The following is a 15838-nucleotide window of genomic DNA, read 5'->3' on the forward strand; positions in this document are numbered from 1 at the left end:
CACAGCGGTGAAGTGATTGGAACATCTGGCTAGTGAGTTGGACACCTGTGTTCGAATGCTAGCCTTGGTACAAATTTTCATTTATCACTTCAGTCTGCATATATACATCATAAATATTCAAAGAATTTAAAATAATGACGCTTTCTAGTCTATATGTTAATGAATTGTGTGCTTTCTGAAGACCCATCAGGAATTTTCGGCATTGGACAATCACGTTCATAGCTACAAAACAAGAAACAAAGATTTTTACACAGAGATACTCAAAAAACAGCCTTCACCAAAAAAGTGTACATTATCAACCTAAAATATGTTTTAGTGAATCGCCTGCTACAATAAAGAAAACAAAATAATTCCAGAAATTCAAAGTAGAGCTGAAGGAATTTTTAAAACATGTAGCTTTTATTTCGTTGAAAAATGTCAGAATATGAAAAAGTAAAATTATTGACATTTTCCGATGCAAGATGATTGTATTTATATGTAAGATTGTAAACAATCTATATGTAATAAGTCTAATGTATGCCTATGAATTCACTATATCACTAAGTTAAATATTTAACAATGTAAAAAGTTTACAAGATGTCATGGTAAATTTGAAATGAGTTCTGAAAACATAACAAAATAATAAAACAAAGACTAAGGAGATGAAAAAGCACAAAATCCTCTACTATAACTCGCGTGAATGCGACGAAATGAGGTCTTCTGGTGTTAGCAGTCGACTCCTTTCCCCATCAACTCAACGTTAAAACTTTCTTTTCGAAACATATAGCTCAGTCTAGTCATCCTGACGACTCGTTCCATACTGCCAGTTCCACTACGTTGACGACTTGTGTGAATGCCGCCATTTAAAATGCATAATAGACTGTTTTGACGTATCGTCATTCCGTCCCATTCTGTCAAATGTGGATCGACGTTAATACCGATTTTCATAGTACCAATACATTGCAAACTATATTTAATATATAGTACTTTGGACACTTATTAATGTGAAAAGAGTGCTGAATATGTGTTTAGATTTAAACTTAAGGAATAATAGTTGTTAGTTATTCGTATTCGTGTCAGATCCAAGTGCATGTGCCAGCTTTATTATACAAGAACATAAAGGTATAATACTTTTTTTCGTGAGTCTATGGTGTAGGCACAGTTTGTGGTGTAATAGAGTCTTCGTGACTGAAATGCCTTGCCTAGTCAAGGTGTACAATCTTTGATAATACCTAGTAAACACATGTGGTGGATGTAAACAATTGGTTATCACGTGGTTGTAAGGGTTGGCTTCATGATGTCAATTGTTTAAGATTTCGGTGAAACGAATAAAGACTAGACTGACATTAATTATGGCCATTTCACTGAGCCCATCTCAGTTACAGTGCAGGTTGGTTAAAGAAATTAAGTACACATTTGTCTTGTTAATGACGTATACACTCCAATGCAAACGGGTACAGGAAGAGCAATAGTATGCACGTTTTGATGGGGTTTCCAGTCGACTTCAAATGATTTTTTCCCGTGTAATAAGCCAGGTTGCATCCGAAATATGTAATGTTTCACCAATTGAAGAGGTTTTTCCAGAGAGACTGAAGTATGGTGTTGTTAAACCTCTCTTTTTGCATCTTCATCTATATTCTGCAACCACTGCGAAGTGCTTGGCAGAGGATAAGCTCTGTTCTACCAGTTGTTAGGATTTCCTCCCATTCCATTCAAGTATTGAGCGCAAGGAAGACTGAGTGTTTGAATGTCTCTGTGCGTGGGCGCTGATGACCACGCTGTTTAGCGCCCGTAAACCTCAAACACACCACCCTCTCTGTGCGCGTACTGTAATTATTATTATCTTATTCTGACGATCCTACATAAAATTGTTGGTAAGGCGGGTACCAGGTTGAGATTCATTGGGAGAGTCTTTGAAAATGTAGTCCATCAACAAAGGAGGTGGCTTGTAAAACACTCGTTCGACCTATACTTGAGTATTGCTCATCAGTGTGGGATCCGTACCAGGTCGGGTTGACGAAGGAGATGCAGAAGATCCAAAGAAGAGCGGCGCGTTTCGTCACAGTGTTATTTGGTAACCGTGATAGCGTTACGGAGATGTTTAGCAAACTCAAGTGGCAGACTCTGCAATAGAGGCCCACTGCATCGCGGTGTAGCTTGCTCGCCAGGTTTCGAGAGGGTACGTTTCTGGATGAGGTATCGAATATATTGCTTCCCCCTACTTATACCTCCCGAGGAGATCACGAATGTAAAATTAGAGAGATTAGAGCGCGCACGGAGGCTTTCAGACAGTCACTCTTCCCGCGAACCATACGCGACTGGAACAGAAAAGGGAGGTAATGACAGTGGCACGTAAAGTGCCCTCCGCCACACACCGTTGGGTGGCTTGCGGAGTATAAATGTAGTATGTAGAAAGTGATAAGGGAGATGTCAGTAACTACCGGCCTGTTTCGTTGTTAACATCGTTTTCCATAATTTTTTAGAGGGTGATGGATTCTGGACTAGTATTTCACCTTAGCAAAAATAATATCCACAGCAAATCTCCGTTGGGATTTGAGACGTATTGCTCTACTGAGAACACAATTTACATATTCACTAGCCAGGGTTTACAAACATTAAATGATGTAGCGCCTTTTATTATTATATTACGACCTGTCGAAGGCATTTGACCGTGTGAATCGCAGTAGTCTCCAAGATGAACTGAAGTTTTATGCTGTTCAGGGTACAGCCAACCAATGGCTGATGTCAGGTCGAACCAAGAGAGTGCACATAGTTGTACTTATTAATTCAGCCAATAAGGTTCAGAGACGTAATTCTAAATGGGGAGAAATCACATATGGGGTTCTTCAAGACTCAATCTTAGGTCTGTCATTGTACCTCATATATGTATACAATCTTCCATATTATATATAACAAGCAGAATGAGTCCTTTTTATAGATGATGACACTAGTCTTGCAATCAATTCAAGTATATGTACAGAAACAAAAGAAGTGGTAATCAATGTTGTTAAAAATATGATGACTGATTTTTATTGGTCTCGCCCTTAGTTTTAAAAAGGCGCAATGTATTAAGTCCTGCGCACCTAGGCCAATGATACATGTAACACATGGTGAAGAAATAGTAAATAGGGTGGAAATTTCAAAATTCTTAATGATGAGAATTTAAATTGGAGAAAACACTTTCGGCTCATCCCATCTCGTACCAACACAGAAAAAGAGAATTTTCTACTCATTGTCTCAGATTTTCTTGAAATTTGGTATAGGAATACTGTTGGTATAGACTTACAAAAATATGGAATTTTTCTGAGATATGTCACTCATCTCTGTATTACAGAGCTGAAAAGTTATAAAGTTACTATAGAAGCTTTCCAAATTGAGCTACAGACTTGGGATGAATACAGTCCTACAGCATTTTTGACACCCTTTCACATGGTGTGGAATAATATTCAAGTTAATATTAGGAAATTCCTTTCAAAACAAAATTTTAATTTATTTAGTAAGTAGGCCTATATATTTTAAAATTTCCTAATTTATTCCATGAACAGCTAGTATTGTTCTGAATCACAGGTGAAAATATAAATTTGGGATGATAATTTCTTCATTAGTAAAAAGATGAAGACTGAAGCTCTACCTCAAATAATTCGAGTGTGTCCAGGTGTTAATTACTACATCAATATGAATATTGACATTTTCATGAAAATAAACATGAATACTGTTGTTATAAAGATCGAAGTAAATAGACCACAGTAAAACAAACTGTTAAGTAACAGGATCTATTAATCATTTTAAATTTGAAAATGCTAAATTTGTTTGGCACACATCATTTTCAGGTAAAAAGTTCTTCCAGTAGGAGTCACAGGATTTACTTTCACCAGATCATCCATTACTGATACCCACAGAATATCAGCATTTCTTGGGTATGAGAAGAATATAGGTGGCCCAGTTGGATGAAGAAAAGTTTTTTCACATCATCAAGTTGTTCATTTTTCTGTACAACACACCTGTACCACCAGTTTGCTTGGTAGACAACAGTGACATAGCCTGATATGGGAAATATGGAAGCGTCCGATCCCGCCCTTCTGCTTTGACCCATGACATCACAAATATGGCGGAAACAACCATAAACGACAATTCCAATATGGCGCATATAAAGTCGTTACGTACACATTATAAAGACGAAAATACATCGAAAAACAAATACACACGTTCCATAAAAAGCCTAATGACTCTAACAGACAAGCGCAGGAAATTGGGGGTTTTTGGGTGGGAACAAACTAAATATATACAAATTTAGACACCCACCCCCATACAGAACCAAGCAAAACGACAAAAAAAAAAACGACATCACAAAACTCCCCAAATACCACTAAACACAATATCATCTGGAATCGGACACTTCCCTTGACCTACATAGATCTACAGCAGCTCCCGATCCCATAAATTGGGATCGAACGCTTCCCTTGACCTATATAGCTCAACAGCAGCTCCCGATTCCATCTCCCAATACAAATACCAACATACACCGCCAAACATTACGAACGGACACTTCCCTTGACCTACATAGATCTACAGCAGCTCACCCGATCCCATAAATTGGGATCGAACACTTCCCTTGACCTATATAGCTCAACAGCAACTCCCGATCCCATATGCCATTACAAAAACCAACATAGGCCTACTCCGCCTAACATTGGGATCGAACACTTCCCTCCAACTATATAGCTCAACAGCAGCTCCCAATCCCATAAGTTAGGAGTGACCACTTCCCTTTACCTATGTAACTCAAAAACATCTCCCAATACCAATATCAACCTTCACAGCCACAAATTTCAATGAAACACTTCCCTAGACCCCAACGCATACACAGAAAACAAAAAAATACAAACTTACCACAAAAAAGTTCCAACCCACCCACACCTCAACCCCCCCCCCCCCCCCCAACCAACCCAACCTCCCCCCTCACCCCAAAATAAAAGACCCACAAACAAAAACCAAATGCAACATAAAAAAATCTCAATCACACACTACAACTCAACAAAAACTTCAACAAAATAGATCCTCCACAACTAAAACACACCCCCCCCCTCCCCCCACCTTAACAAATACTCTTACACCAAATAAACCACCCACCCCACCCTGAGCCGCAGCCACCCACCCACCTACCCAGACCACCCTAACTAACCACTTTTGGCCTATACATTTTACCCACAGCTCTTAAGAAAACCCGAACAACACAATAGCCCTCTGGGACACTCTTCTGCCAACAATACTCATCTAAATGAGACTGAAGGTTGGAAGAGCACCTCTTTCCCCTCCCAAGAACTGACTTAACCGCCCCCCACATCCCCTCTATTGTATTGGTACAAGCCCCCGTCTCATAATTCTTAAACTCTTAAGCTATGATTCACTACTAAATGATGAAATCCCCCTCTCAACCAACCCCCTATACGAAGAAAAAGCATCAGAAACTATTGTGGACCCCGGTTCTATATATTCCTCAATTAGCCCCACTAATTCGGCCTTGGACCTCCCTTCCACAACCCTAAAAAACACATTCGGAATCCCCACCCCCTGGAACAACAGCCCCCCCCCCCCCCCCAGAGACCAGCCACAGACTTCCCCCTCCCATACTTCCTTTTCCCAAACTGTGACTCGTCCACCTCCACAACAACCCCATCCCCCTCCCCCCCAGCTTACCCCTGTACTTAATAAATTCTGAACACACTTCACAACAAAAAGAATACCAATCAAGCACGTAACAAGTACAATCTCGCGCATGCCCAACCTAGACTTCTCGAACCAGGTACCACGCCGTATGGAACACCATATGCCGTCTTTCCGACAGTGCCACATATAGTGGTTCGAGAGGCCGGGACTTTAGCCAACTTCATTTCTTCACGGCAAACACTGCACTTGACCACCTCGGCAATTAAGCCAAAAAGCTGCAGGAACTTAATCAGCTCTAAATGGGTGTCCCCCATCGTAGTCCTCAAACGGGAACTATTTATCTTATCTGTCATATCCATTCCTGAACAAAAAACAACAACCGATTAAATTTAATAACAATACCACACGACATACAGCGATCATCACTACATTAACCTTCACACAAAACCACAAAAACGTTAACTCACTGAAACGAATTCCACTTCAAAAACGCACAAACAATACTCGTCACTGAGCAACAGCAAACTGAGCCCAATACACCAAACAAACGAAAACCCTGAAGATACCACCAGAGGGCACAACAAACCACAACATGACGACATCTACAAACACGCCACACTCACAAACCAAACTCCGCGCCGTCATGATGCACACACCACAACACCCTTACGTCACGGGTCAAAGCCGACGCGTGAGATCGGATACTTCTGTCGACCCCTGATATGTCTGCTAATTTTAGTTTATCAGGAGATTCTGGTACTTCCTTTTTGCAAAGTTGAGAATCCAAATAGAAGTTTATCACCAATATTTTAATCTAGTTTTTGGAATGAATACTTGGTATTGATTTGTTCCTTTGATAGTCAATGTTGGCTCAAAATGATTTTTCAAGAAACATTCTGACTCAATATACTCTTCTTGAGCTTAATATGCAAAGTCTACATTGATAATGTTTTCTGCTGCCCATTCAAAAAGTTGCAGTGGGCTTTTCATTTGGTTTTCATCGTCTTTGGAAATTGGGTGTGCGAGCTGCCAGTCTCCTCTTTATAGATCCTCTAACACTGTCATAAGCCCCTGTGCCATGTACTGTGGCAAAAAAGTGCCACTCTACTTTCACTTTAAAATCTTTCTCATGGAAACAGAGGTTTAAGAAGTTCTTTTTGTTTCTGTATTGGGCAGCAGACACATCTGAAAAATAGAATAACTCTTTTGGAAGATTTTGAAATTTGGCTGTCAGAAAAGTTACAAGTTTTTTTTTACATATGTACAGCAACTGTGTTGTGCTCTCATGAATCAGAAACAGTTACCTAAGATGTTTAACTTTGTTTTCCTCTTTGAAATGTATAACAAAGGGAGGGATTCTGGCCTGTTGGTTTGTCCAGTGCTAACTCTGAGCTGCTTCTTGTGGATCTATGCTGTAATTTTTAGAAAAATTACACTTGACAATGAATTCTGATGCTTTATGATTTTCTGTTGTGATGTTAAGAAAATATCCCTACTGCTTGACTATGAAGTCGTGCTGAACTAAAACAGACAGCTTGCAGCAGAATATATCAATAAGCTCTTCTGAATCTTTCTCCAAAGCCTCTAGATTACAGTGGTCAACTGAAAACCACTGGTGAAATTGTACTGGCTCTGAGCACTGTGGGACTTAACATCTGAGGTCACCAGTCACCTAGAACTTAGAACTACGTAAACCTAACCAATGTAAGGACATCACACACATCCATGCCCGAGGCAGGATTCAAACCTGTGACCGTAGCGGCCGCGCGGTTCCAGACTGCAGCACCTAGAACCACTCGGCCACAACAGCTGGCTGAAATTGTACTTTTCCAGCTGAATTGTCAGCAAAGGATTCTTCCACAATTTTACGTGTCAGTTCCACATGGACAGCAATCACATTTCCCCATGTTGCAATCGATAGACAGTGGATTACAAAGTAGAGTGAGATTTTCACTCTGCAGCGGAGTGTGCGCTGATATGAAACTTCCTGGCGGATTAAAACTGTGTGCCCGACCGAGACTCGAAATCAGGACCTTTGCCTTTCGCGGGCAAGTGGTAGAGCACTTGCCCGCGAAAGGCAAAGGTCCCGAGTTCGAGTCTCGGTCGGGCACACAGTTTTAATCTGCCAGGAAGAATTACAAAGTACTTTGCAAGGCTTTGTGTGTAATTTTGATTTTTATCTTTTGTAACAGTTTTCAATTTAGTATTTTTTATCTTTGGTTTCACATTTTGGTGATTTGTACACACACAAACAGTGTGTGACCCTTTGACCAGCTAACATACATTGTTTAGGTCACAGTTCAGCAAATTTAGAGAAATCAGCATTAGGGAAGCATCTGATTCCACCCATCTGCTTTGACCCATGACATCATCAATATGGCAGAAATGCCTACTTCTAGCATTAACAAAATGGCGACGATAACATAACTACACCTATATGCCAACAAATGCAAACAAAAATAAAAATGACACAAGAACGTCTCACTCCAACACTAAAATGAAACTAGTAAGGTAACTGCAGGAAATAGGGAGTTTAGGGTGGGGACAAGCTAAACTCAACTTAGAACATAATGCTACAACTTCAAAACCACCCGGAATCGTATATTTCACTTGACCTGTATAGCTCAGACTAAGTATGTGATACAAAAAGACCAACATCAGCGATTCCGAAAAGCGGAATTGGAAATTTCCCTTGACCTATATAGATCAAATGAAGCCTCAGTACCATAAAACCAACATCTGCAACTTCGAAAAATGCAATCGGACATTTCCCTTGACTTGTACTACTCAAATTCACCTCTTTATATAGACCGGCAAACCACAAATATAAAATCCACAACCAAAAACTTCACAGTCCTACATAAGTCACAGAATGCCACTCAAACTGAAACCTCAACGACTTGAAAACCCAAAAAACGCCACATTGTCTAGATCTATTAAAACACGACTGAAATCCTATAAATATAAAACAGACAAAACATTAGAATCACTAAAGGATAAATCTAAAACAAAAATTACTTACCGACAAAAATCACCATGATTGCCCCCTGCCACCCATGCACAAGGGTGGCAGGGGGGTTGAGGGGAGAGAAAAAGAAAAAATGCAACAACAGACACCAAACTAACCACACCTAATGAAAACGCCACACACATAAACAAAGTGGAAAAAAATAATAACAACTGACTGAAAACACAGCAAACACTTCCAAATCCACATTACAGCATTGACTATCGAGACTCAAATAAACCCACATTTACCACAGTGATAACCAAGACTTAAATAAACCCAATACCACACAATGAACTCAACACGTCAACATCCAATACTAGAGGGTGCCATTAAATACAAGAAGACAACATCTACAAACACGAACAAACTCAAAAAAACTGTTTGATAGTGACATCAAACAAAATACCACCGTATGTCACGGGTCAAAGCTGACGGGTGGAATCAGACATTTTCAATGACACAACAAATCTGTTTTAATGATGTAAAACTTGTCTTTAAAATTTTTATATGCTACTTTAATGTTAAACAATATGAGCCTTTTCAAAATCTTTGATTCACTTCTGTCTAATTTAGTACCTGTTGCACAGTCTTTAAGACCTGGCATTTACCTACTAGCCACATCATCTTCATAAAATGACTGTACAATCCCCACTGTCTCTATTGACAAGCTTTTCACTTGTTTTAAATTTGGACCTTCCAAAAAGCCTTTTTCTTTAAGACTTCTGTATTAACTGCTTGGCCATGTAGTTTGATACACTATATTCATGCACTGTCTTTCTAAAGCTCCAGTTATCTGGTAAATGTGTTAGAAGCATTAGCCTTTTCATCCTATTTGTACAACTGGAAATCTTGTCTTTCAGATTTTTTACAACTTCACGTTTCTCATCATTGCTATCTTTTTCTGATGACAAACTGTCAGCAAAGCAGAAAATGTTTACATTTCATAGACAAAATTTTTCTTACTTTCAGTGTACAATACTTCTTGTATTTCATTTTTCTGTTAGCAACAGCTGACTCGACCAAGTGACTGAATAACCTCTGAAGTAGTTATAAATTCTGTATCACTGTGCAATAATGTTTCTGAGTGAGAATGATCAGTCAACATTTTTGTCACTTAAGGACTGTGCATTTTTTAACAAAGTAATTTTCTTCCTACATGTATCTCAGTTTTTTGAACCACTGACTGTTTGTAAATACAATACAGACATCCATGGTGTGACATTTCTGAGCTTTCTGCTTTCTCTAACAAAGTGATTTGTTTTCTGTAATGAATTGCAATACTGTATTCACATTAGATCTGCTTCCATCTTTAGGGACTGTGTGTCAGATTACGACTTGACGCGGGGGGGGGGGGGGGGGGGGGGGGAGGAGGACCGACCACACAAACACACTTGTTAAAGTAGAAAATCAATTGTTAAAAATCAGCCAGTAACTTTTACATTTTAATGATTGACTTTAAGTCACTTTATAGCTTCCAGTAACACCTTGTTTTACTGAAGCACTGTATATTTGACCTAAACAATAATGAAAGTGCTGGCAGGTCGACAGACACACAAACAAACACAAACATACACACAAAATTCAAGCTTTCCCAACAAACTGTTGCCTCATCAGGAAAGAGGGAAGGAGAGGGAAAGACAAAAGGATGTGGGTTTTAAGGTAAGTCTTTCCGCTCCCGGGATTGGAATGACTCCTTACCCTCTCCCTTAAAACCCACATCCTTTCGTCTTTCCCTCTCCTTCGCTCTTTCCTGATGAGGCAACAGTTTGTTGCGAAAGCTTGAATTTTGTGTGTATGTTTGTGTTTGTTTGTGTGTCTGTCGACCTGCCAGCACTTTCATTTGGTAAGTCACATCATCTTTGTTTTTAGATATATATTTCCTACGTGGAATGTTTCCCTCTATTATGACCTAAACAATAAGTAATCTTGATCTTCAATACAAGTTCACAAGCAACTAACTTATTAGACACAGACAACTTAGAATATATCCATTCTGGAAGGGCTGCTCTGACGTGAGAATGAGTATTTCAACATGAGTACACGGTCGAATTATACAAAATAGAGCTTTAGTCTTATTTTTTTTTATACTAATGGAGGAATTATCATCCCTAATTTATATTTTCACCCGTGGTTTACAACAATTTTAGCTCCTCAAGGAATACATTTGCACATTTTAAAATATGTACTTTATGAAAAAGGTTAAATTAAAATTTTGCTTTGGAAAGCATTTTCTTACATTAAATATTATTGTATGGCACACAAAATGGTGTGGAAAATGCTGTGAAATCGTATCTATCCCATGTCCGTAGTTCAATTAGGAAATCTTCTACAGCAATTCTAAAAACTGCCATTCCTTGTATTTGGTCCCATTTATGATAACTTTATAGCTCTAATTCAGGAACGAGTTGACATTTTTAAGAAAAATTTCATATTTTTCTAAGTGTATACCAACGGTACACCTGTGCCAAAGTTCAAGAAAGTCTGAGATAGTGAGGTTAGACCCTGTGTTGATTTGACATGGAAAAAAAAAAACATTATGGAACTTCCAAAACAACTTAGTTCAGCCACATTTGCACTTAGAATCGTTGCAGGACAGACAGTTCAGTAAATTGACATATTTTGCATATTTTCATTCAGTAATGCCGTAAGGAATAATGTTCTGGGGTAACTCACCTTTAAGAAAGAAAGTCTTTGTTGCACAAAAACATACTGTTAGAATAATATGTGGTGCTCACCCACAATTATGTTGTGGACATCTGTTTAAGGAGTTGGGTATTTTGACTGGCGCTTTGCAGTATATTTATTCGCTCATGAAGTTTGTTGTACATTATCCACTGCTGTTCAAAAAGGAACAGTTATATACATAATTATAATACCAGAAGCAAAAATGACGTTCATTACCCCACATTAAGGGTGCACAGTGCTGCAACAAAAATTTTTGATCAGTTACCCAGTGATATAAAATGTCTCGCTGACAGGAAAGTAAAATTTGAAAATAACCTGAGAAAGTTTTTCCTTGACAACTATTCCATAGAAGAATTTCTGTTACGGTTATGTGTAAAAGGTGGCAGGTAGGAATTACTAACTCACATCTGTATATCATTTTTTCTTTTTCTTTTTTTTTTTTTTCTAGTATTAAAAAAAAACTTTGAAATGTTCAAAATGTAACCATATGTACAGATTATTTTGCGATGTGATTGTAGAATGACTTGTTCCACATCATTATGATTGATCGTACAAAATGATCCATGGAACATGTAACCAACTAACTGACTGAATGTAACAATATTATGTAATGGATAGTTGCTGACCTCAGCAGCCAGAGACTGGCATTTGCTTGAGTTTGTGTGTGTATGTTCTATCTTCAACAAAGGCCTTGTTGGTCAAAAGTTACTTTTCTGACAGTCTTTTTGCTGCACCTATCTGCGACTCATCACTGCTGTATGGTGAGTAGCAACTGTCCTTTTCAGAACATTTCCACACTCCATTCTGGATTTTCCATTGTTGAATTTTAAGTAACTAAATGGCCACCAGTCATAACAGAAATGGTACAAGGCTTGGTTATATCTATGGTGACTAATAAAATTAGCAAGCTTATATTTATGCATGAGGTGGAAGGCTCCTGTCCTCACCTGAATATCTTAATGTAGGTTTACTTGGGTTTACTTAAATGACTTGAAGTTTGCATTTGTGTTTTTCCTAATACAGTTTGTTTCCTTCCACAAGTCTGCCCAAAAAAAGATTGTAGTTGTTGGGGGAAGTGGCCATGCACATAAAAAGCAGTATTAGATTTGCATCCATAGATGTGTCAAAGCACTGCACTGAACAGGCATTGGAATGTTGTGCAGGGGCACCTGAAGTTAGTGAAACTAAACTTGCAATTGTTGTTATTTATATGTCTCGTAGCTCGGACTTTCTGCTCAGGGTAGAGAGGGTTCTTGGTTCACTTTATAGAAAGTACCAAAATTTAATTGTATGTTATAACTTCAGTATTAATTTTGTATGTGATAATGCAAGAAAAAGGATGTTGGAAGATCTCGTAAATTCATGTGATCTGATGCAGACAGTATTTTTTTCCATCTGGGGTGCAGGGGGAACATTTGCACAATCATAGACCATATTTTAATTCATTCTTCATTACTAGACAAGCATTCTGTTACTGAAAGCCTGAATGGCATTTCAGACCCTTGTGCACAATTTTTAACATTAAAAGGTTTTTGTACTCAAACAAATGTTATCCATGATTACAAATTATGTAGAAAAGATAATCCAACAGCAGTAGAGTGTTTTTTAAACCCCATTAAGGAGCAAGAGTGGCAGGATATTTATAGTGCTGATTCAATAGATGACAAATGTAATGCTTCAAAACAATGGAAAATCCGTGATGGAATGTAACAATATTATGAGAAGGGAAGTTGCTACTCACCATATAGCAGAGATGCTGAGTCACAGATAGGCACAACAAAAAGACTCTCACAATTATAGCTTTTGGCTGTTAAGGCCTTTGTCAACAACAACACACACACACACACACACACACACACACACACACACACACAAACTCATACATCACACGACTGCAGTCTCAGGCAACTGAAACCAGTGCGAGCAGCAGAACCAGTGCATGACAGGAGTGGTGACTGGGTGGGGGTAAGGAGGAGGCTGGAGTGGGGAGGGGGGGGGGGATAGTGTGGTGGGGATGGCGGACAGTGAAGTGCTGCAGGTTACTCTGAGGGTAGGGGAGGGGGGGGGGGGGGGAGTAGTGGGGCACAGTTAAATGGTGGTGTGCCCCAGGGATCAGTGCTGGGGCACTCCTGTTCCTTACTTATATAAATGGTATGCCTTGTAGAATTACAGGTTTCTGTTTGCGGACAACACTAACTTGGTAGCAAAGGAGGATGTGTGCAACATTGGCACTGTTTCAAATAGTAAAGTTCAAGACATACGTTCATGGCTTGTAGAAGTTTCTAACACACAATTCAACAAAACCTGATGTTTTAATTCTACAGAATTGGCCTGTGGTTAGTGGGCGTTAACAGTTCAAATTTATAGATACTCAGACAGGTAGTAAACAGTCGTGGAAAGCCTACGTTCAGGATCTTGTTGAAAGACTTTATGCTGCCATTTTTACTATTAGAACAATGTCTAAAGTAAGTGAAACATTGTTTACTTATTTTCATTCCCTTATGATGTATGGGATTATATTTTTGGGTAACTCTTCTCACTTTCATAGTGTATTTCTGGCTCAGAAACGGCCAGTTTGGGTAATAAGTGGTGTATGTTTGTGAACCTCTTGTAGACCCCTGTTCATTAGTCCAGGTATTCGGAGATTGGCCTCTCAAAAAATATATATGCGAGGTAAAGTGACTTTATATTTTTATGAAAAAACATTTATTTCTTCATCAATATTCATGTTGTCCCCATCAAAGTAATCCCCCTCAGATACAGTACACTTGCGCCAACACTTCTTCCAATCCTCGAAGCACTTCTCATAAGCACTTTTTGGTACAGCATTGAAGTACTTCCAGCGATGCAGTTTTTATTTCTTCAATCATTGAAAATCTTTGTCCTTTCATACGTCTCATCAGTTTTGGGAGCAGGAAAAAGTCGCAGGGGGCCAAATCCAGTAAATATGGTGACTGAGGCATGATGGTCATGTTGTTTTTTGCCAAAATACCTCTCACAAGCAACGATGAATGAGCAGGTGCATTGTCATGATGCAAAAGTCATGAATTGTTTTTCCACAATTGCAGATGTTTTTTGCGCATTGCTTCTTGCAAACAGTGCATAACATCAACGTAATACTCCTTATTGACCATATGACCTTGAGGCAAAAATTCATAATGCACTATGCCATGGTAATTGAAAGAAACGGTGAGCAAAACTTTGACATTTGATCAGACTTGACGTGCTTTTTTTCGGTTTTGGCTATCTGGGATGCTCCCATTGGGATAATTGAGCTTTGGTTTCAAGATCATAACCCTAAAACGATGTTTCGTCACCAGTTATGACCCTGTTGAGCAAATCGGGATCATCATTGATGTCATTCAAGAGCTCCTGAGCAATGCTCATGGGGCTGTTCTTCTGATCAAAATTGAGAAGTTTTGGAACAAACTTTGCTGACACATGTCTCGTGCCCAGAACATCTGAAAAAAATGCATGACACTGGCATATCGATATGCCAACATCCTCATCAACTTCTCTTATGGTAATTCAACGATTTTCCAAAACAATTTTCTTCACAGTTTCGATGTTATCATCTGTTGTTGATGTGCTGGTGCGTCCAGAGTGAGGTTCATCATTGGCATCTTCTCTGCCATCTTCCAGCTTGTACCACTTGTAAACATTTTTTCTTTTCTCTCTTAGAGTAGACTCACTGTGTGCCACTGTCAACATTTCCGGTGTTCTAGAGCACTTGGTCCCATTTTTCACACAAAATTTGATGCAAATTCTTTGCTCCATTTTTTATAATAATCAAAAATCGCCGAGCACACTAAAACACGTCTAAACCTTTCTGTCTGTTGGGTGGGGGAAAAAATGCCTTTCACCGAATAATGCCTCTGAAATAGACCACAAGATTGGTATTTCTGTCTTTGATTAACTGATGTGGCTAAACTGAACCCACAAACAACATAACATTAATAAATGCAAAAAACCTGATTTCACTGTGAAATTGGGATCTTTTTCTTCATTTAATCTAATACTTAAATTGAACTCTGTGGATCCTACCAACCACAAAACAACAATATTCGCAATAAAACACAATAACAACCTTATTCTGCTCTAAAATTTGTATTACTGCCATCAACTAACATTTAAATTAAACTGAACTCTATGGTAGCCACCTATCATGAAAATGTAAAATTTGTGTTGATATTTTCACTTAATCTGTATGGTTCAACGAAAATCTACACCTACATCTTTATCCATTCTCTGCAAACCACCGTGAAGTGTATGGCAGATGGTATTTCACACTGTACCAGTTGTTAGGGCACCTATGCATTTCATTCATGTATGGAATGTGGGAGGATTGGCTGTTTAAATTACTGTGTGTGCACTATAATTAATCCAATCTTGTCCTCATGATTCTGTACCTTCATATCCCCTCCTCATCCTATCTGGTTGCAGTCCCACACACTCAAGCAATGTTCTAGGATGAGTTGCACAAGAGGTTTGTAATCA

General features: G+C 38.8%; 1 protein-coding gene across 1 annotated transcript in view; it reads left to right on the forward strand.

Moving 5' to 3' along the window:
* The first annotated feature begins 1224 nt into the window (after positions 1-1224).
* LOC126483890 (nuclear receptor 2C2-associated protein) overlaps positions 1225-15838 on the forward strand; it is a 69713-nt gene continuing 55099 nt past the window's right edge. Inside the window, exon 1 of the mRNA XM_050107150.1 lies at positions 1225-1369. Within this exon, the coding sequence (XP_049963107.1) occupies positions 1332-1369 (38 nt within the window). The 5' untranslated portion in view covers positions 1225-1331. The remainder of the gene's footprint in view (positions 1370-15838) is intronic.

Source organism: Schistocerca serialis, chromosome 6 (genome assembly GCF_023864345.2).
Source record: "Schistocerca serialis cubense isolate TAMUIC-IGC-003099 chromosome 6, iqSchSeri2.2, whole genome shotgun sequence".
Lineage (NCBI taxonomy): Eukaryota > Metazoa > Arthropoda > Insecta > Orthoptera > Acrididae > Schistocerca > Schistocerca serialis.